Consider the following 24,272-nt stretch of genomic DNA (forward strand, 5'->3'; position numbering starts at 1 on the left):
TATATATATATATATATGTATTGTGTGTGTGTGTGTGTGTACGCGTTTGCGTGCGTGTGTGTGTGTGTGTGCATGTGTACGCGAGCGTGCGTGGTTGTATGTGTTTGTAACGAATATATGAAAGTGCACGTAGCTCTGTGTGGTATAGAGGAGTGGAAACCATTAAACCAAGCCTCCCCTTACCCGCATCGTGTGTAAACGAAACATTAAAGGGATTGTTTAACAATGTTAAATCTGAGATACACGGTCCTACATGTTACCAGTGTCTGTGATATGGTGTAATATTGAAGCCCTAAAAAAATCGCGCTTCAAAATGATCAAGAAGTGCAAAAAAAAGTAAAAATCTTTGAGTGACAGGTTTTACCATACTCGTTTTCCCCAATAGACTAGTGTTATGAAAACCGTTCGGCGAACGGTTTTCGAAATTTGTAATTCCAATCATTAATATATTGATAATCAGACAGGCGATCGGCTTGCAAAAGTCATGGAGTACCTGACTGACCTAAAGGTTTATAATTATCATTGCAGCATGAGCTAAATCAAGGATTATTTCTAAAGGATCTAAGACAAAGTTACCGGATCCCTTTAAACCAAGCCTCCCCTTTCCCGCGTTGGTGTAAACGACTTACCCGTGCCTGTACTTCCCATATGTCGGCCTTGCTTATTATGAGGAAGCAATATTTCCCTTCAAAAAGTTCAAAGCCTCTTGGACATCTGAGGGGAGTTCCTTGGGTTGAACTTCTTTCCGCTATAGGGATGCGCAATAGAAAATAAAATGAAAAGAATATGACTCGTCAATTCTCTCCCCATATTTATAATATCACCAAAGTCAACGAAGGTCCGCGTATTACAACAGTTAGACTTTCTGTAGATAAGTACAAATATTTGGTTTTAAAGGTAGTTTAAGTCCAACTCCTGCGCTTCCTATTACACTGTAGCTAAGGAGCAACTATGAAATATTAGGCTGAATTCTCAGGGATCTGCCCGAATACAGGAATATAAATTGTGTACCATGAAAACACAGAGTAACACAACGAAAGACGGAAAACAAAAACGATAAGAACGCAGAGTAGCATAGCGAAAGACAGAAAGTGAAAAATGGTAAAAGTATATTAACAAAGAGTAACATAACGAATGTTAGAAAGGGAAAATGATAGGACGGTATATATAAGGAATATATCAGGGAAGGAAAAAAGAGAGGATATCAACACAAAGTAACAGAACGAAAGACAGAAAGCAAAAACGATAACAACACAGAGTAACATAGCAAAAGACAGAAAGTGAACATAATAAAAATATAACAACACAGAAGAACTTAACGAAATACAGGAATAATAGTGATAAAAGGGTAACGAAACAGAATAACATAAGGAAAGGTAGAAAGCAAAACTGATGAATTCATAACAACACAGAGTAACATAAATAAATGTAGAATTAAAAAATGATTAAAAGATACCAACAGAGAACGACATATGTGAATGGGACCTTGGCTTTTAACACAATACATACCTGTGCAAGTGGGTGCATCATTAGACCACTGTCCAGTGCTTGCGCCGACGTTTACTGTACAGACGGTCTCAAGTTCACCAGAGAGTAGGATGTTGCCGGGTATGCAGGAATAGGTAAAAACCTCGTCACGATCCCTTGGTCCACTAGGCACTGCTTCTGTATTAGTTCCTTCTTCAGGCTTATCACAAGTGATCGCTGTATTGGGTAAAGAATAATGTGGAGGGCTCATGTAGTTCAGCAGTTCAATAAAGATACACAATAGAAAATAAAATTAAAAGAATATGCCTCATCAATTCTTTCCTTAAAATTTATCATCTCACCATACTGAACGAATGCCCGCGTATTACAACAATTAGCTTTTCTGAGGATAAGTACAACTACATGTATGTGGCTATAAAAGCACTTTAAGTCCAATCCTTGCCATGCCTATTCAGGCGCGTACGCAATGGGATGGGGGGGGGGTGAACCCTCCCCTCCATTTTGTTTGTATGTGTGCGAAATTTTCGGCGGGATTTAAAAATGTTAACCCCCCCCCCCACACCCTTGAAAAAATCCTGCGTACGCCACTGTGCCTATTACACTTTAAGTAAGAAGTAACTATGAAATATTAGGCTGAATTCTCAGGGATCTGCCCAAACACATAAATAATTTTGCACCATGAACACGGTTAAAAAATATGCTACATGTACAGGTCCTTCCACGCAAAGGAATGAATCGACAAAAGAGGATTGAACCAACGTTCATTTTTTTCTTTACGTCACTACAGGATTCATTTGTGAACCATGACAAGATAGCCGAAATACAAAATTTCAATTCGAAATGAATACACATGGGGGGAAATAGAATCACTATGTCTTCCCCATTGGACGGACCTCCCGAACAACAGAGTAAAATAGCGAAAGACAGAAAGTGAACAAATCATGAAAGGATACCTACACAGAGTAACGCAACGAAAGTTAGAAAGGGACAATGATAGCATGTTATATATAAAGAATATATCAGGGAAGGAAAAAAAGAGAGGATATCAACATAGAGTAACACAACGAAAGACAGAAAGCAAAAAGGATAACAACACAGAGTAACATAGCGAAAGACAGAAAGCGAAAGTGATAAAAGGATAACAATACAGAACAACTTAACGAAATACAGGAAGAATAATGATAAAAGGGTAACGAAACAGAATAACATAAGGAAAGGTAGAAATCCAAACTTTTGAATTGATAAATACACAGAATAACATAAAGAAAGGTGTGGTATGTGGGCAGAAGGTGGAGAGAGGATGATTGGGTTCAGATACACTTACCAGTGCAGGACTTTCCATTGCCTACAAATCCGTCATTGCATTCACACTCATAACCTCCTTCCGTGTTGTCACATTGTGCGTTAGGATCGCAGGAGTCCTTTCCGGACGTGCACTCATCGATGTCTGAAAATAATAATGATAATAATATTACTACGTCTACTACTAATACTCAGACGCGCTGGAGGCAGTTTAAGAATTGGAGGGGGGGGGGGGGGGAGATGGGCAAACATTCCAGAGGCTCACCCTTCAGGAGGATTGGTGTAATGAGCATAAACGTTTAGGGGGGAAGAAAAAGATGCATCACCATCACTTCTACATGTAACATGCAGGTCGAGCGGAACGTTTTTCAAAGCGGAGTATTAGGGACTTTTAGATTTGCACGTTGACAGCTTTGACTGCAACGTGTGACGTCATTTTAAGGCACTGCGCATGCTTCACGTCGTCTCAGTCGGCGATCGAGAATGCGTCAACCTTGATTTTCCTAAATCTAGTACCGGTACTAGTATATGCCGCGTGCGCATAAAATATACAGTTCCTCAGGTAGACAAAGGAACATCCCTTCCCTGCTATTATGTAAAGAAGTGTAGAACAGGTGTCACATGCATATTCACCTGTTTACAAATAGCAGTGGAGGGATGTTTTACCACAGCAATAGGCCATTTTCGCAATGTAACCAAATTTAATGCATAAGTCTTTGTGTAGTGCCTCAATACAAATTATTTCATTCACTTGATAAGAATAATAGTATTTCAATAGATAGAATCCGAACTGCATACATAAGTTGTTGCAAGGTTGGACAAACATGATGGCTTGGCCTACCTAGCAACACTATATGCAGTTGCATTCTGACTATTGAAATACTATTATTCCTAACAGGTGAATGAAATAATTTGTATCGAGGCACTTCACAAACACTTATGCATTAAATTTGGTTACATTACGAAAATGGCCTATTTGTTGAGGGTAGAATGAGGAACTGTATATTTTGTCCTCTTTCTTTGTCATCTGCATGTATGTATATCGTCGAGCAGGCGCGTACGCAGGGGGTGGTTTTGGGGTTAAACCCCCCCCCCCTTTGAGTTTTTTTTATGTGTATGTCTTATGTATGTTATTTTTGCAAAACCCCCCCCCCCCCCCCCCCCCCCCCCCCCCTTTTGAGATTTTTTTTTTTTTTTTTTTTTTTTTTTAAATAAAAAAAAAAAAAAAAAAAAAAAAAAAAAATTGCCGATGGTTGACCTTAAAAAGGTGACCTTACCCCCCCCCCAACTGTACAAAATGTCAAATTTTCAAAATTCTAGACCAAAAAAAAAAAAAAAGTGTCCTCTTACCCCCCCCCCCCCCCCCCCCCCCCCCCCCCCCCCCCCCCCCCCCCCGCTTATTCAGCGGCTGGCTGAGACGTTGCGATTTTTTTGGGACTCTAAAAAAAAAAAAATGTACGCTTACCCCCCCTCCCCCCCCCTCCCCCGCTTATTCAGCGGCTGGCTGAGTCGTTGCGAAATTTTGGGCCCGATTTGAACCCCCCCCCCCCCCTTGAAAAAATCCTGCGTACGCCACTGTCGTCGAGTGCAATCTAAAAGATTTCTAATTGTAGTCAACATGAGCAGTTGAGTACGTTGACACGCATGATCAGTCGGCGTTCGTCGTGTTCTCGTCCACTCAATCTAAAAGTCCCTATTAATGATAAAGGTAGAGCGTAGCGAGTGGAGCGTAGCGATTTGGAGCGGGGTCCATGGAATTTGCACTGCATGGCGGGGGTCAAGGGAAGGAGCCCACTAAAGCTCAGGGGTAGGCATTAAATTATGGTCCGATAAGCATATTTAGATACCTTATTCGTGACATTTAAAGGTCACTAATTGACGGAGGGGGGTCAAGGGGGCTGAGACCCCGGAAGCTCAGTGGTTTTAGGCATTTAATTACGGTCAGATAAGCACCCAGGGGCCCGCCTACACTGTACAAAATAATTTGTTCATTGGTAATTTTTACGTATTTTTTCCATGTAGAATTTACTTGAAAACATTAGTTTTGCCACTTACGCACTAAATTTAAGTCTTGCTAACTCAAACTTTCAATTTAGTAGAACATACGTGAAATATTTAAGTAAAATCAAATACATAAGAACTTTAAGTAATTTCAGCTTGTATTAATTTAGTAATTTTAACTCAAAGTCAGAAATTATACGTATTACTCAAACAATTAATGTTGATTATTCTTATCTTTTTAAAGTAAGGACCGATGCAGTGCGTAATAGAAATATTTACATAATTTATGAATATTCATTAAGACCAAATTAAACTCTTTTTTAAATAAAACCATTCTTTTGTGTGGTTGAATGAAAATTTAAGGACTTTAAAACATTTACTAATTCATTTAACATGGCTAAGCAAAGACAAGACAATTTTTAATTGTTACCCAGTTCAAAACAAATTAAAACTTGATATTTCAGGAAATTGTCAACCAATTTTCCTTTTAAGATGCTACGATCAAGTATATATAAAATTTGGAGCCTTTCAATATGTGTCGAATCTTAATCTTAAATAGAAGTAGTGTTAGTGATTAGTGATTAATCTTAAATAGAAGTAGTGAATGATTAGTGGATGTTACTTGTTAGATTAGATGGGTACCAAATCGTGCAATATGTAATCCTATCATAGCTTTTTTTTAATTATCTAAAATGATTACAATACTTAAATTATTTACGTTAATGCAACTCGATTTAACTGAGTAAAAATTTATTCAGCAAAATAAGTAAATTCTACTTAAGATGCCGTAGGTAATATTTACTTAATAAAAATAAGGCAATTCTTTTCCTCAATTTTATTTAGTTGTTTCGACTATTATTTTTTTACAGTGTATAGGCCTCGCGAGAGTGCAAAAATCGACTTGCGAAACTCGCTCGCATTCTTACAACAGTGCTGCAAGCTTGTAGGCAAAGATCTGCTAACTCTCAGGCAGAGAGAATATGCCCTGCGAGCTTACAGGGGCGCAATCTAAAGCCCTTCCCCAGCACGAAGGCGCAATTTTTTATTTGAAGAATTCGATGAGAGGTCATATTCTATTATCAAATGCACTGTGCCATCCGTGACATGACTATAGTTATGTATATGTATGTGAATTTGTAGGGAGTGTGTCGTGGTGCGTGTGCGTGTGTGTGTGTGTGTGCGTGTGTGTGTGCATGTGTGCGTGTTTGTTAGAGAGAGAGTGAAGGGGGCTGGAGAGATAATGATAAAATTGGAGGGGTGTGAGAGATAAAGAGAAAGGAGAGGGTAAGAGAGATATGGAGAAAGAGAGCGTTGGAAGATATGACAAAGCCTCTGTATGCTTCCTTCGTCCACTAGGCATTTTTTGTGTATTAGTACCTTATCTAGGCTTATCACAAGTGATCGCTGTATTGGGTAAAGAATAATGTGGAGGGCTCATATAGTTCAGCAGTTCAATGAAGATACACAATAGAAAATGAAATTAAACGAATATGCCTCATCAATTCTTTCCTCAAATTTATCATCTCACCAAACTGAACGAATGCCCGCGTATTTCAACAGTTAGACTATCTGAGGATAAGTACACAACATGTGGCTGTTAAAGGTAGTTTAAGTCCAATTCCTGCGCTTCCTATTACACTGTAGCTGAGGAACAACTATGAATTATTAGGCTGGAATCTCAGGGATCTGCCTAAACACATGAATAATTGTGCAGCGTGAAGACGGGTTGAAATTATGCTACATTTGCAGGTCCTTCCACGCAAAGGAATGACTCTACAAAAGAGGATTGAGACAACGTTCATTTTATTTCTCTACGTCACCAAAGGATTCATTTGTGAACCATGACGATATAGCCGAAAAACAAAATTTCAATTCGAAATGGATACAAATGGGGAAAAATAGAATCACTGTCTTTCCCGTTTGACGGACCTCCCGAATAGCATAGAGTAACTACCGAAAGACAGAAAGTGAAAAATTATGAATGTATATCAACACAGAGTAACATAACTAAAGTTAGAAAGGGAAAATGATAGCATGTTATATATAAAGAATATATCAGGGAAGGAAAAAAAGAGAGGATATCAACACAGAGTAACAGAACGAAAGACAGAAAGTAAAAATGATATCAACACAGGGTGGCTTAGCGAAAGACAGAAAGTGAACAAGATAAAAGGATATCTACACAGAGCAACATAGCGAAAGACAGAACGCAAAAATGATAAAAGGATACCAACACAGAGTAACACAATAAAGAAGTAGAAAGAGACAATGATAGCACGTTATATATAAAGAATATATCAGGGAAGGAAAAAAGAGAGGATATCAACACAGAGTAACACAACGAAAGACAGAAAGCAAAAACGATAACAAAACAGAGTAACATAGCAAAAGACAGAAAGTGAACAAGATAAAAGGATATCAACACAGAGTAGCATAGCGAAAGACAGAAAGCGAAAGTGATAAAAGGATAGCAATACAGAACAACTTAACGAAATACAGGAAGAATAATGATAAAAGGGTAACGAAACAGAATAACATAAGGAAAGGTAGAAATCCAAACTTTTGAATTGATAAATACACAGAGTAACATAAAGAAAGGTGGAATTACAAAATAATAACAAGATACCCACAGAGAACAACATATGTGAATGGGACCTTGGCTTTTAAGCTTATCTGACATAATTTATAGGAGGGATTAGACCGCCCTGCAAGGTCACTGGACAGATGGTTATCTCATCAACTCAGCTCTCAGTTAACATAAGAAAAAGAGGATCATGGGGGACCAATGGTCACCGATTAGGCATTGGTTGTCATATAGAGGACGCAAGTAGCTACAAGTAGTGCAGTGGGCCTTTAACACAATACATACCTTCGCAAGTGGGTGGATCTTTAGACCACTTTCCAGCGCTTCCTGTTTTGTCTTCAACACACACGACCGCCAGATCATCAAGAGAGGCGGTGTATCCGGGTTTGCAGGTATAGGGATAAGTACTGTAAAGGTACCATGGTCCACTAATAGGCACTTCTAGTGTATTAGTTCCTTCTCTAGGATTATCACAAGTGATCACTGTATTGGGTAAAGAATAATGTGGAGGACTCATGTAGTTCAGCAGTTCAATGAAGATACACAATAGAAATTAAAACTAGAAATGCAATCGTGTCAGAACGATGTGCGTGCAATGACGCCGTGTGTCTACGTGTCAAACGAAAGAGCTTCTCTCGGACTATCCAGAGCAATTTGCATGAAGTCTGTAGCTTCTGTGATATTGGAGATAGGTAGGGCGAAAGAAAGGCATCAACAGTGACCTTGATGGGATGGTACTATGCCTACGAAGTTTGAAAGAAATTGGGATAGGGGAAAGAACCTAGAAAGGGCTCGCAAGCACTGCGTGCACAAACCAATGGGATTTGGTGCATGTTTGACATTGCAATCAAGTTCGTTGTGGGGGCCAAAAGCGTGAACCCGATATGCCCCATAGACAATGCGTGTAATGAATGGGCGGAAAACGTGCAGGATCTGTATTATGGCCGGAGTTAAATTGTTTTTTTCTCTCTCTCTTTACGTCTCTTTATGGGCCGTATTTGGTATCATTAGAAAGAGAATTTCATGGTTGTTATTGTAAACCACTCTCTTTTTTTCTATGATAATCCTATCGAAACACGTGATGTAAAATAGATGTATAGGACAAAATGGCGTCTTGAATGGCCCCCTTGACCAATTTCAAAAATCCGGCCAAGAGGTGCCCTGCGTATTGGAACTCGGCATGTCACTGCAAATTTTCAAGGAAAAAAAAGGACGTTTAAGGGGCGAAAAGCAGTCTGAAAAAATGACGTCATAGCCGAAACGTGTTAGGTTCGGGCGGAAACTCGGCGGAATTCGTGTAGTGATCTTTGTTCAAATGCGATTTACTCACAATTTTCTGTGTGAACATATATAATACTTGGTATCATCCGAAAGGGCTCTTCATTGCGGTCAGTTTGACACCATTGTTAACTGCGCGCAATGTATTGCGCGCATTGAACGCGCTATTACGTAATCCATAGTAAATACATCATTTTTGGCGATAACTTTGCGCTGACATATTTGAATTTTACCAAACTTGGTAAACAGTTGTCACGTATATGGATACATATATCTGCCAAGTTTCATTGATGTAGGTATAAAGATCGCCATTTTAAAGCAAGTTGAAGTTATTTTGGAATTTTTCTCGAAAATGGCAAATTTGGAGGGCATTTTTCTCAAATTTGGTCAGTGTAAGGGTATATAATTTTGTATAAGGCTGGAAAGGGCATATCTTCAAGTATCTAAATCCAAAAAAGGGTACGGGTTTGCCAAGCCATTATGGAGATACGGCCACAGAAAGAAAGCCAATTCCCAGAACTTTAGAGGGCGCTATTTATGTTTTGCATAGTCATTGGAGCATGAAATTTGGCATGGCTATGTGCAATTATAAGATAAGGATAATGTGAGATTTAAACACAAAACGGAATTTATATGAGAAAGTTATGGCAGTTTTAGATTTTTAGGGGTCCATTTTTCAAGAATTTGAGAGATTTTTGACGGAGTCAGTTTCAGATTTGAATTTTGAGTACGAAGATGGCATTTTGAAGGTCAGGTCATACGTCGCAGATGAAAGAACATCTATTAGACTATCTAGAGGAATTTGTTAGAAGTTTGTAGAATCTAGGATAGTGGAGATAGGAAGGAAGACAGAAAGGCCTTAAAATGGACCAAAAACGGACAAAATGGCGCCTGGACGGTTATGCATGAGTGATTTCGAAAATCAAAGAATGTAGTGACCTTGATGAGATGTTAGAGACCATGCCTATGAAATTTGAAAGGAAAAGGACATGATGAAAGCACCGAACCAGGAATAACAAACACTACGTGCAAAACGAATGCGATTTCCTGACGATAAGGATAAGGAACAGGAAAAGGAGGAAAAGGAGAATATTAATGGGGCAGAATGTGAACGAAAACAAGGCAATGACGAAGGTTCGTCATTGCAATTAAAAGAATATGATATGCCTCATCAATTCTTTCCTCAAATTTATCATCTCACCAAACTGAACGAATGCCCGCGTATTTCAACAGTTAGACTATCTGAGGATAAGTACAAACATGTGACTGTTAAAGGTAGTTTAAGTCCAATTCCTGCGCTTCCTATTACACTGTAGCTGAGGAACAACTATGAACTAGAAATGCAATCGTGTCACAACGATGTGCGTGCAATGACGCCATGTTTCTACGTGTCAAACGAAAGAGCTTCTCTCGGACTATCCAGAGCAATTTGTACGAAGTCTTTAGCTTCTGTGATATTGGAGACAGGTAGGGCGAAAGAAAGGCCTCAATAGTGACCTTGATGGGATGGTAGTGACTATGCCTGCGATGTTTGAAAGAAATTGGGATAGGGGAAAGAACCTAGAAAGGGCTCGCAAGCACTGCGTGCAAAAACAAATGGGATTAGTTGCATGTTCGTCATTGCAATCAAGATCGTTCTAGGGGTCAAAAGCGTGAACCCGATTTGCCCCATAGACAATGCGTGTAATGCATGGGCGGACAACGTACAGGATCTGTATTATGACCGGAGTTAAATTGTTTCTTCTCTCTCTCTTTATGTCTCTTTATTGGCGTATATGGTATCATTGGAAAGAGAATTTCAGGGTTGTTATTATAAACTACTCTCTTTTTTTCTATGATAATCCTATCGAAACATGTGATGTAAAATAGATTTAAAGGACAAAATGGCGTCTTAAATGGCCCCCTTGACTACTTTAAAAAATCCGGCCACGAGGTGCCCTGCGTATTGCATCTCGGAATGTCATTGCAAATTTTCAAGGAAAAACAAGGATGTTTAGGGGGCGAAAAGTAGTCTGAAAAAATGACGTCATGGCCGATAAGTGTTATAATCGGGCGGAATTCGTATAGTGACCCTTGTTCAAATGCGATTTACTCACAATTTTCTGTGTAAACATATACCATACTTGGTATCATTCGAAAGGGCACTTCATTGCGGTCAGTTTGACACCATTGTCATCTGCACGCAATGTACTGCACGCATTTAAGGCGCTATTACGTAATGCATAGCAAATTCATCATTTTTGGCGATAACTTTGCGCTGACGTTATTAAAATTTACCAAACTTGGCAGACAGTTGTCACGTATGTGGATACATGTGTCTGCTAAGTTTTAACGACGTAGGTATAAAGATCGCCGGTTTAGAGCAAGTTGAAGTTATTTCGGAATTTTCTTGAAAATGGCGAATTTGGAGGGCAATTTTCTCAAATTTGGTCAGTGATAGGGTATATAATTTTGTATATGGCTGGAAAGGGCATATCTTCAAGTATCTAAATCCAAAAAAGGGTACGGGTTTGCCAAGCCATTATGGAGATACGGCCACAGAGAGAAAGCCAATTCCAAGAACTTTAAAGGGCGCTATTTATGTTGTGCAAAACCATTGGAGCCTGAAATTTGGCATGGCTATTTGCAATTATGAGATAAAGATACTGTGAGATTTAAATACAAAACGGAATTTATATGAGAAAGTTATGGCAGTTTTAGATTATTTAGGGGTCCATTTTTTAAGAACTTGAGAGATTTTTGACGGAGTCGGTTTTAGATTTGAATTTTGACTATGAAGATGGCATTTTGAAGGTCAGGTTATACGTCGCAGATGAAAGAACATCTCTCAGACTATCTAGAGGAATTTGTTAAAAGTTTGTAGGATCTAGGATAGTGGAGATAGGAAGGAAGACAGAAAGGCCTTAAAATGGACCAGAAACGGACAAAATGGCGCCTGGACGGTCATGCATGAGTGATTTCGAAAATCGAAAGAGTAGGTGACCTTGATGAGATGCTAGAGACGATGCCTACGAAATTTGAAAGGAAAAGGACTTGAGGAAAGTACCTAACTAGGAATCACAAGCACTACGTGCAAAACGAATGTGATTTTTGGACGATAAGGAGAATATTAATGGGGCAGAATGTGAACGAAAACAAGGCAATGACGAAGGTTCGTCATTGCAATTATTAGGCTGGAATCTCAGGGATCTGCCTAAACACATGAATAATTGTGCAGCGTGAAGACGGGTTGAAATTATGCTACATTTGCAGGTCCTTCCACGCAAAGGAATGACTTTACAAAAGAGGATTGAGACAACGTTCATTTTATTTCTCTACGTCACCAAAGGATTCATTTGTGAACCATGACGATATAGCCGAAAAACAAAATTTCAATTCGAAATGGATACAAATGGGGAAAAATAGAATCACTGTCTTTCCCGTTGGACGGACCTCCCGAATAGCATAGAGTAACTACCGAAAGACAGAAAGTGAAAAATTATGAAAGTATATCAACACAGAGTAACACAACGAAAGGTAGAAAGAGAAAATGATAGGACGGTATATATAAAGAATATATCAGGGAAGGAAAAAAGAGAGGATATCAACACAGAGTAACACAACGAAAGACAGAAAGCAAAAACGATAACAACACAGAGTAACATAGCAAAAGACAGAAAGTAAACATAATAAAAGGATAACAACACAGAAGAACTTAACGAAATACAGGAATAATAGTGATAAAAGGGTAACGAAACAGAATAACATAAGGAAAGGTAGAAAGCAAAACTGATGAATTCATAACAACACAGAGTAACATAAATAAATGTAGAATTAAAAAATGATTAAAAGATACCAACAGAGAACGACATATGTGAATGGGACCTTGGCTTTTAACACAATACATACCTGTGCAAGTGGGTGCATCATTAGACCACTGTCCAGTGCTTGCGCCGACGTTTACTGTACAGACGGTCTCAAGTTCACCAGAGAGTAGGATGTTGCCGGGTATGCAGGAATAGGTAAAAACCTCGTCACGATCCCTTGGTCCACTAGGCACTGCTTCTGTATTAGTTCCTTCTTCAGGCTTATCACAAGTGATCGCTGTATTGGGTAAAGAATAATGTGGAGGGCTCATGTAGTTCAGCAGTTCAATAAAGATACACAATAGAAAATAAAATTAAAAGAATATGCCTCATCAATTCTTTCCTTAAAATTTATCATCTCACCATACTGAACGAATGCCCGCGTATTACAACAATTAGCTTTTCTGAGGATAAGTACAACTACATGTATGTGGCTATAAAAGCAGTTTAAGTCCAATCCTTGCCATGCCTATTCAGGCGCGTACGCAATGGGATGGGGGGGGGGGGGTGAACCCTCCCCTCCATTTTGTTTGTATGTGTGCGAAATTTTCGGCGGGATTTAAAAATGTTAACCCCCCCCCCCCACACCCTTGAAAAAATCCTGCGTACGCCACTGTGCCTATTACACTTTAAGTAAGAAGTAACTATGAAATATTAGGCTGAATTCTCAGGGATCTGCCCAAACACATAAATAATTTTGCACCATGAACACGGTTAAAAAATATGCTACATGTACAGGTCCTTCCACGCAAAGGAATGAATCGACAAAAGAGGATTGAACCAACGTTCATTTTTTTCTTTACGTCACTACAGGATTCATTTGTGAACCATGACAAGATAGGCGAAATACAACATTTCAATTCGAAATGAATACACATGGGGGGAAATAGAATCACTATGTCTTCCCCATTGGACGGACCTCCCGAACAACAGAGTAAAATAGCGAAAGACAGAAAGTGAACAAATTATGAAAGGATACCTACACAGAGTAACGCAACGAAAGTTAAAAAGGGACAATGATAGCATGTTATATATAAAGAATATATCAGGGAAGGAAAAAAAGAGAGGATATCAACATAGAGTAACACAACGAAAGACAGAAAGCAAAAAGGATAACAACACAGAGTAACATAGCGAAAGACAGAAAGCGAAAGTGATAAAAGGATAACAATACAGAACAACTTAACGAAATACAGGAAGAATAATGATAAAAGGGTAACGAAACAGAATAACATAAGGAAAGGTAGAAATCCAAACTTTTGAATTGATAAATACACAGAATAACATAAAGAAAGGTGTGGTATGTGGGCAGAAGGTGGAGAGAGGAGGATTGGGTTCAGATACACTTACCAGTGCAGGACTTTCCATTGCCTACAAATCCGTCATTGCATTCACACTCATAACCTCCTTCCGTGTTGTCACACTGTGCGTTAGGATCGCAGGAGTCCTTTCCGGACGTGCACTCATCGATGTCTGAAAATAATAATGATAATAATATTACTACGTCTACTACTAATACTCAGACGCGCTGGAGGCAGTTTAAGAATTGGAGGGGGGGGGGGGGAGATGGGCAAACATTCCAGAGGCTCACCCTTCAGGAGGATTGGTGTAATGAGCATAAACGTTTAGGGGGGAAGAAAAAGATGCATCACCATCACTTCTACATGTAACATGCAGGTCGAGCGGAACGTTTTTCAAAGCGGAGTATTAGGGACTTTTAGATTTGCACGTTGACAGCTTTGACTGCAACGTGTGACGTCATTTTAAGGCACTGCGCATGCTTCACGTCGTCTCAGTCGGCGATCGAGAATGCGTCAACCTTGATTTTCCTAAATCTAGTACCGGTACTAGTATATGCCGCGTGCGCATAAAATATACAGTTCCTCAGGTAGACAAAGGAACATCCCTTCCCTGCTATTATGTAAAGAAGTGTAGAACAGGTGTCACATGCATATTCACCTGTTTACAAATAGCAGTGGAGGGATGTTTTACCACAGCAATAGGCCATTTTCGCAATGTAACCAAATTTAATGCATAAGTCTTTGTGTAGTGCCTCAATACAAATTATTTCATTCACCTGATAAGAATAATAGTATTTCAATAGATAGAATCCGAACTGCATACATAAGTTGTTGCCAGGTTGGACAAACATGATGGCTTGGCCTACCTAGCAACACTTAATATATGCAGTTGCATTCTGACTATTGAAATACTATTATTCCTAACAGGTGAATGAAATAATTTGTATCGAGGCACTTCACAAACACTTATGCATTAAATTTGGTTACATTACGAAAATGGCCTATTTGTTGAGGGTAGAATGAGGAACTGTATATTTTGTCCTCTTTCTTTGTCATCTGCATGTATGTATATCGTCGAGTGCAATCTAAAAGATTTCTAATTGTAGTCAACATGAGCAGTTGAGTACGTTGACACGCATGATCAGTCGGCGTTCGTCGTGTTCTCGTCCACTCAATCTAAAAGTCCCTATTAATGATAAAGGTAGAGCGTAGCTAGTGGAGCGTAGCGATTTGGAGCGGGGTCCATGGAATTTGCACTGCATGGCGGGGGTCAAGGGAAGGAGCCCACTAAAGCTCAGGGGTAGGCATTAAATTATGGTCCGATAAGCATATTTAGATACCTTATTCGTGACATTTAAAGGTCACTAATTGTGGGAGGGGGGTCAAGGGGGCTGAGACCCCGGAAGCTCAGTGGTTTTAGGCATTTAATTACGGTCAGATAAGCACCCAGGGGCCCGCCTACACTGTACAAAATAATTTGTTCATTGGTAATTTTTACGTATTTTTTCCATGTAGAATTTACTTGAAAACATTAGTTTTGCCACTTACGCACTAAATTTAAGTCTTGCTAACTCAAACTTTCAATTTAGTAGAACATACGTGAAATATTTAAGTAAAATCAAATACATAAGAACTTTAAGTAATTTCAGCTTGTATTAATTTAGTAATTTTAACTCAAAATCAGAAATTATACGTATTACTCAAACAATTAATGTTGATTATTCTTATCTTTTTAAAGTAAGGACCGATGCAGTGCGTAATAGAAATATTTACATAATTTATCAATATTCATTAAGACCAAATTAAACTCTTTTTTAAATAAAACAATTCTGTTGTGTGGTTGAATGAAAATTTAAGGACTTTAAAACATTTACTAATTCATTTAACATGGCTAAGCAAAGACAAGACAATTTTTAATTGTTACCCAGTTCAAAACAAATTAAAACTTGATATTTCAGGAAATTGTCAACCAATTTTCCTTTTAAGATGCTACGATCAAGTATATATAAAATTTGGAGCCTTTCAATATGTGTCGAATCTTAATCTTAAATAGAAGTAGTGTTAGTGATTAGTGATTAATCTTAAATAGAAGTAGTGAATGATTAGTGGATGTTACTTGTTAGATTAGATGGGTACCAAATCGTGCAATATGTAATCCTATCATAGCTTTTTTTTAATTATCTAAAATGATTACAATACTTAAATTATTTACGTTAATGCAACTCGATTTAACTGAGTAAAAATTTATTCAGCAAAATAAGTAAATTCTACTTAAGATGCCGTAGGTAATATTTACTTAATAAAAATAAGGCAATTCTTTTCCTCAATTTTATTTAGTTGTTTCGACTATTATTTTTTTACAGTGTATAGGCCTCGCGAGAGTGCAAAAATCGACTTGCGAAACTCGCTCGCATTCTTACAACAGTGCTGCAAGCTTGTAGGCAAAGATCTGCTAACTCTCAGGCAGAGAGAATATGCCCTGCGAGCTTACAGGGGCGCAATCTAAAGCCCTTCCCCAGCACGAAGGCGCAATTTTTTATTTGAAGAATTCGATGAGAGGTCATATTCTATTATCAAATGCACTGTGCCATCCGTGACATGACTATAGTTATGTATATGTATGTGAATTTGTAGGGAGTGTGTCGTGGTGCGTGTGCGTGTGTGTGTGTGTGTGCGTGTGTGTGTGCATGTGTGCGTGTTTGTTAGAGAGAGAGTGAAGGGGGCTGGAGAGATAATGATAAAATTGGAGGGGTGTGAGAGATAAAGAGAAAGGGAGAGGGTAAGAGAGATATGGAGAAAGAGAGCGTTGGAAGATATGACAAAGCCTCTGTATGCTTCCTTCGTCCACTAGGCATTTTTTGTGTATTAGTACCTTATCTAGGCTTATCACAAGTGATCGCTGTATTGGGTAAAGAATAATGTGGAGGGCTCATATAGTTCAGCAGTTCAATGAAGATACACAATAGAAAATGAAATTAAACGAATATGCCTCATCAATTCTTTCCTCAAATTTATCATCTCACCAAACTGAACGAATGCCCGCGTATTTCAACAGTTAGACTATCTGAGGATAAGTACACAACATGTGGCTGTTAAAGGTAGTTTAAGTCCAATTCCTGCGCTTCCTATTACACTGTAGCTGAGGAACAACTATGAATTATTAGGCTGGAATCTCAGGGATCTGCCTAAACACATGAATAATTGTGCAGCGTGAAGACGGGTTGAAATTATGCTACATTTGCAGGTCCTTCCACGCAAAGGAATGACTCTACAAAAGAGGATTGAGACAACGTTCATTTTATTTCTCTACGTCACCAAAGGATTCATTTGTGAACCATGACGATATAGCCGAAAAACAAAATTTCAATTCGAAATGGATACAAATGGGGAAAAATAGAATCACTGTCTTTCCCGTTTGACGGACCTCCCGAATAGCATAGAGTAACTACCGAAAGACAGAAAGTGAAAAATTATGAATGTATATCAACACAGAGTAACATAACTAAAGTTAGAAAGGGAAAATGATAGCATGTTATATATAAAGAATATATCAGGGAAGGAAAAAAAGAGAGGATATCAACACAGAGTAACAGAACGAAAGACAGAAAGTAAAAATGATATCAACACAGGGTGGCTTAGCGAAAGACAGAAAGTGAACAAGATAAAAGGATATCTACACAGAGCAACATAGCGAAAGACAGAACGCAAAAATGATAAAAGGATACCAACACAGAGTAACACAATAAAGAAGTAGAAAGAGACAATGATAGCACGTTATATATAAAGAATATATCAGGGAAGGAAAAAAGAGAGGATATCAACACAGAGTAACACAACGAAAGACAGAAAGCAAAAACGATAACAAAACAGAGTAACATAGCAAAAGACAGAAAGTGAACAAGATAAAAGGATATCAACACAGAGTAGCATAGCGAAAGACAGAAAGCGAAAGTGATAAAAGGATAGCAATACAGAACAACTTAACGAAATACAGGAAGAATAATGATAAAAGGGTAACGAAACAGAATAACATAAGGAAAGGTAGAAATCCAAACTTTTGAATTGATAAATACACAGAGTAACATAAAGAAAGGTGGAATTACAAAATAATAACAAGATACCCACAGAGAACAACATATGTGAATGGGACCTTGGCTTTTAAGCTTATCTGACATAATTTATAGGAGGGATTAGACCGCCCTGCAAGGTCACTGGACAGATGGTTATCTCATCAACTCAGCTCTCAGTTAACATAAGAAAAAGAGGATCATGGGGGACCAATGGTCACCGATTAGGCATTGGTTGTCATATAGAGGACGCAAGTAGCTACAAGTAGTGCAGTGGGCCTTTAACACAATACATACCTTCGCAAGTGGGTGGATCTTTAGACCACTTTCCAGCGCTTCCTGTTTTGTCTTCAACACACACGACCGCCAGATCATCAAGAGAGGCGGTGTATCCGGGTTTGCAGGTATAGGGATAAGTACTGTAAAGGTACCATGGTCCACTAATAGGCACTTCTAGTGTATTAGTTCCTTCTCTAGGATTATCACAAGTGATCACTGTATTGGGTAAAGAATAATGTGGAGGACTCATGTAGTTCAGCAGTTCAATGAAGATACACAATAGAAATTAAAACTAGAAATGCAATCGTGTCAGAACGATGTGCGTGCAATGACGCCGTGTGTCTACGTGTCAAACGAAAGAGCTTCTCTCGGACTATCCAGAGCAATTTGCATGAAGTCTGTAGCTTCTGTGATATTGGAGATAGGTAGGGCGAAAGAAAGGCATCAACAGTGACCTTGATGGGATGGTACTATGCCTACGAAGTTTGAAAGAAATTGGGATAGGGGAAAGAACCTAGAAAGGGCTCGCAAGCACTGCGTGCACAAACCAATGGGATTTGGTGCATGTTTGACATTGCAATCAAGTTCGTTGTGGGGGCCAAAAGCGTGAACCCGATATGCCCCATAGACAATGCGTGTAATGAATGGGCGGAAAACGTGCAGGATCTGTATTATGGCCGGAGTTAAATTGTTTTTTCTCTCTCTCTTTACGTCTCTTTATGGGCCGTATTTGGTATCATTAGAAAGAGAATTTCATGGTTGTTATTGTAAACCACTCTCTTTTTTTCTATGATAATCCTATCGAAACACGTGATGTAAAATAGATGTATAGGACAAAATGGCGTCTTGAATGGCCCCCTTGACCAATTTCAAAAATCCGGCCAAGAGGTGCCCTGCGTATTGGAACTCGGCATGTCACTGCAAATTTTCAAGGAAAAAAAAGGACGTTTAAGGGGCGAAAAGCAGTCTGAAAAAATGACGTCATAGCCGAAACGTGTTAGGTTCGGGCGGAAACTCGGCGGAATTCGTGTAGTGATCTTTGTTCAAATGCGATTTACTCACAATTTTCTGTGTGAACATATATAATACTTGGTATCATCCGAAAGGGCTCTTCATTGCGGTCAGTTTGACACCATTGTTAACTGCGCGCAATGTATTGCGCGCATTGAACGCGCTATTACGTAATCCATAGTAAATACATCATTTTTGGCGATAACTTTGCGCTGACATATTTGAATTTTACCAAACTTGGTAAACAGTTGTCACGTATATGGATACATATATCTGCCAAGTTTCATTGATGTAGGTATAAAGATCGCCATTTTAAAGCAAGTTGAAGTTATTTTGGAATTTTTCTCGAAAATGGCAAATTTGGAGGGCATTTTTCTCAAATTTGGTCAGTGTAAGGGTATATAATTTTGTATAAGGCTGGAAAGGGCATATCTTCAAGTATCTAAATCCAAAAAAGGGTACGGGTTTGCCAAGCCATTATGGAGATACGGCCACAGAAAGAAAGCCAATTCCCAGAACTTTAGAGGGCGCTATTTATGTTTTGCATAGTCATTGGAGCATGAAATTTGGCATGGCTATGTGCAATTATAAGATAAGGATAATGTGAGATTTAAACACAAAACGGAATTTATATGAGAAAGTTATGGCAGTTTTAGATTTTTAGGGGTCCATTTTTCAAGAATTTGAGAGATTTTTGACGGAGTCAGTTTCAGATTTGAATTTTGAGTACGAAGATGGCATTTTGAAGGTCAGGTCATACGTCGCAGATGAAAGAACATCTATTAGACTATCTAGAGGAATTTGTTAGAAGTTTGTAGAATCTAGGATAGTGGAGATAGGAAGGAAGACAGAAAGGCCTTAAAATGGACCAAAAACGGACAAAATGGCGCCTGGACGGTTATGCATGAGTGATTTCGAAAATCAAAGAATGTAGTGACCTTGATGAGATGTTAGAGACCATGCCTATGAAATTTGAAAGGAAAAGGACATGATGAAAGCACCGAACCAGGAATAACAAACACTACGTGCAAAACGAATGCGATTTCCTGACGATAAGGATAAGGAACAGGAAAAGGAGGAAAAGGAGAATATTAATGGGGCAGAATGTGAACGAAAACAAGGCAATGACGAAGGTTCGTCATTGCAATTAAAAGAATATGATATGCCTCATCAATTCTTTCCTCAAATTTATCATCTCACCAAACTGAACGAATGCCCGCGTATTTCAACAGTTAGACTATCTGAGGATAAGTACAAACATGTGACTGTTAAAGGTAGTTTAAGTCCAATTCCTGCGCTTCCTATTACACTGTAGCTGAGGAACAACTATGAACTAGAAATGCAATCGTGTCACAACGATGTGCGTGCAATGACGCCATGTTTCTACGTGTCAAACGAAAGAGCTTCTCTCGGACTATCCAGAGCAATTTGTACGAAGTCTTTAGCTTCTGTGATATTGGAGACAGGTAGGGCGAAAGAAAGGCCTCAATAGTGACCTTGATGGGATGGTAGTGACTATGCCTGCGATGTTTGAAAGAAATTGGGATAGGGGAAAGAACCTAGAAAGGGCTCGCAAGCACTGCGTGCAAAAACAAATGGGATTAGTTGCATGTTCGTCATTGCAATCAAGATCGTTCTAGGGGTCAAAAGCGTGAACCCGATTTGCCCCATAGACAATGCGTGTAATGCATGGGCGGACAACGTACAGGATCTGTATTATGACCGGAGTTAAATTGTTTCTTCTCTCTCTCTTTATGTCTCTTTATTGGCGTATATGGTATCATTGGAAAGAGAATTTCAGGGTTGTTATTATAAACTACTCTCTTTTTTTCTATGATAATCCTATCGAAACATGTGATGTAAAATAGATTTAAAGGACAAAATGGCGTCTTAAATGGCCCCCTTGACTACTTTAAAAAATCCGGCCACGAGGTGCCCTGCGTATTGCATCTCGGAATGTCATTGCAAATTTTCAAGGAAAAACAAGGATGTTTAGGGGGCGAAAAGTAGTCTGAAAAAATGACGTCATGGCCGATAAGTGTTATAATCGGGCGGAATTCGTATAGTGACCCTTGTTCAAATGCGATTTACTCACAATTTTCTGTGTAAACATATACCATACTTGGTATCATTCGAAAGGGCACTTCATTGCGGTCAGTTTGACACCATTGTCATCTGCACGCAATGTACTGCACGCATTTAAGGCGCTATTACGTAATGCATAGCAAATTCATCATTTTTGGCGATAACTTTGCGCTGACGTTATTAAAATTTACCAAACTTGGCAGACAGTTGTCACGTATGTGGATACATGTGTCTGCTAAGTTTTAACGACGTAGGTATAAAGATCGCCGGTTTAGAGCAAGTTGAAGTTATTTCGGAATTTTCTTGAAAATGGCGAATTTGGAGGGCAATTTTCTCAAATTTGGTCAGTGATAGGGTATATAATTTTGTATATGGCTGGAAAGGGCATATCTTCAAGTATCTAAATCCAAAAAAGGGTACGGGTTTGCCAAGCCATTATGGAGATACGGCCACAGAGAGAAAGCCAATTCCAAGAACTTTAAAGGGCGCTATTTATGTTGTGCAAAACCATTGGAGCCTGAAATTTGGCATGGCTATTTGCAATTATGAGATAAAGATACTGTGAGATTTAAATACAAAACGGAATTTATATGAGAAAGTTATGGCAGTTTTAGATTATTTAGGGGTCCATTTTTTAAGAACTTGAGAGATTTTTGACGGAGTCGGTTTTAGATTTGAATTTTGACTATGAAGATGGCATTTTGAAGGTCAGGTTATACGTCGCAGATGAAAGAACATCTCTCAGACTATCTAGAGGAATTTGTTAAAAGTTTGTAGGATCTAGGATAGTGGAGATAGGAAGGAAGACAGAAAGGCCTTAAAATGGACCAGAAACGGACAAAATGGCGCCTGGACGGTCATGCATGAGTGATTTCGAAAATCGAAAGAGTAGGTGACCTTGATGAGATGCTAGAGACGATGCCTACGAAATTTGAAAGGAAAAGGACTTGAGGAAAGTACCTAACTAGGAATCACAAGCACTACGTGCAAAACGAATGTGATTTTTGGACGATAAGGAGAATATTAATGGGGCAGAATGTGAACGAAAACAAGGCAATGACGAAGGTTCGTCATTGCAATTATTAGGCTGGAATCTCAGGGATCTGCCTAAACACATGAATAATTGTGCAGCGTGAAGACGGGTTGAAATTATGCTACATTTGCAGGTCCTTCCACGCAAAGGAATGACTTTACAAAAGAGGATTGAGACAACGTTCATTTTATTTCTCTACGTCACCAAAGGATTCATTTGTGAACCATGACGATATAGCCGAAAAACAAAATTTCAATTCGAAATGGATACAAATGGGGAAAAATAGAATCACTGTCTTTCCCGTTGGACGGACCTCCCGAATAGCATAGAGTAACTACCGAAAGACAGAAAGTGAAAAATTATGAAAGTATATCAACACAGAGTAACACAACGAAAGGTAGAAAGAGAAAATGATAGGACGGTATATATAAAGAATATATCAGGGAAGGAAAAAAGAGAGGATATCAACACAGAGTAACACAACGAAAGACAGAAAGCAAAAACGATAACAACACAGAGTAACATAGCAAAAGACAGAAAGTAAACATAATAAAAGGATAACAACACAGAAGAACTTAACGAAATACAGGAATAATAGTGATAAAAGGGTAACGAAACAGAATAACATAAGGAAAGGTAGAAAGCAAAACTGATGAATTCATAACAACACAGAGTAACATAAATAAATGTAGAATTAAAAAATGATTAAAAGATACCAACAGAGAACGACATATGTGAATGGGACCTTGGCTTTTAACACAATACATACCTGTGCAAGTGGGTGCATCATTAGACCACTGTCCAGTGCTTGCGCCGACGTTTACTGTACAGACGGTCTCAAGTTCACCAGAGAGTAGGATGTTGCCGGGTATGCAGGAATAGGTAAAAACCTCGTCACGATCCCTTGGTCCACTAGGCACTGCTTCTGTATTAGTTCCTTCTTCAGGCTTATCACAAGTGATCGCTGTATTGGGTAAAGAATAATGTGGAGGGCTCATGTAGTTCAGCAGTTCAATAAAGATACACAATAGAAAATAAAATTAAAAGAATATGCCTCATCAATTCTTTCCTTAAAATTTATCATCTCACCATACTGAACGAATGCCCGCGTATTACAACAATTAGCTTTTCTGAGGATAAGTACAACTACATGTATGTGGCTATAAAAGCAGTTTAAGTCCAATCCTTGCCATGCCTATTCAGGCGCGTACGCAATGGGATGGGGGGGGGGGGTGAACCCTCCCCTCCATTTTGTTTGTATGTGTGCGAAATTTTCGGCGGGATTTAAAAATGTTAACCCCCCCCCCCCACACCCTTGAAAAAATCCTGCGTACGCCACTGTGCCTATTACACTTTAAGTAAGAAGTAACTATGAAATATTAGGCTGAATTCTCAGGGATCTGCCCAAACACATAAATAATTTTGCACCATGAACACGGTTAAAAAATATGCTACATGTACAGGTCCTTCCACGCAAAGGAATGAATCGACAAAAGAGGATTGAACCAACGTTCATTTTTTTCTTTACGTCACTACAGGATTCATTTGTGAACCATGACAAGATAGGCGAAATACAACATTTCAATTCGAAATGAATACACATGGGGGGGAAATAGAATCACTATGTCTTCCCCATTGGACGGACCTCCCGAACAACAGAGTAAAATAGCGAAAGACAGAAAGTGAACAAATTATGAAAGGATACCTACACAGAGTAACGCAACGAAAGTTAAAAAGGGACAATGATAGCATGTTATATATAAAGAATATATCAGGGAAGGAAAAAAAGAGAGGATATCAACATAGAGTAACACAACGAAAGACAGAAAGCAAAAAGGATAACAACACAGAGTAACATAGCGAAAGACAGAAAGCGAAAGTGATAAAAGGATAACAATACAGAACAACTTAACGAAATACAGGAAGAATAATGATAAAAGGGTAACGAAACAGAATAACATAAGGAAAGGTAGAAATCCAAACTTTTGAATTGATAAA

The 24,272-nt window shown here is 38.7% G+C and overlaps 1 protein-coding gene across 1 annotated transcript in view; it reads right to left on the minus strand.

Moving 5' to 3' along the window:
• Positions 1-24,272, minus strand: part of LOC115927613 — a 46,373-nt gene that overhangs the window by 17,480 nt on the left and 4,621 nt on the right. Inside the window, exons 4-9 of the mRNA XM_030993710.1 lie at positions 23,044-23,238; positions 18,164-18,361; positions 13,849-13,971; positions 12,542-12,736; positions 7,661-7,858; positions 630-748 (exon numbers count right to left, since the gene is read on the minus strand). Coding sequence (XP_030849570.1) covers positions 630-748; positions 7,661-7,858; positions 12,542-12,736; positions 13,849-13,971; positions 18,164-18,361; positions 23,044-23,238 — 1,028 coding nt within the window. The remainder of the gene's footprint in view (positions 1-629; positions 749-7,660; positions 7,859-12,541; positions 12,737-13,848; positions 13,972-18,163; positions 18,362-23,043; positions 23,239-24,272) is intronic.

Source organism: Strongylocentrotus purpuratus, unplaced genomic scaffold, assembly GCF_000002235.5.
Source record: "Strongylocentrotus purpuratus isolate Spur 01 unplaced genomic scaffold, Spur_5.0 spur5_scaffold_20, whole genome shotgun sequence".
NCBI lineage: Eukaryota > Metazoa > Echinodermata > Echinoidea > Camarodonta > Strongylocentrotidae > Strongylocentrotus > Strongylocentrotus purpuratus.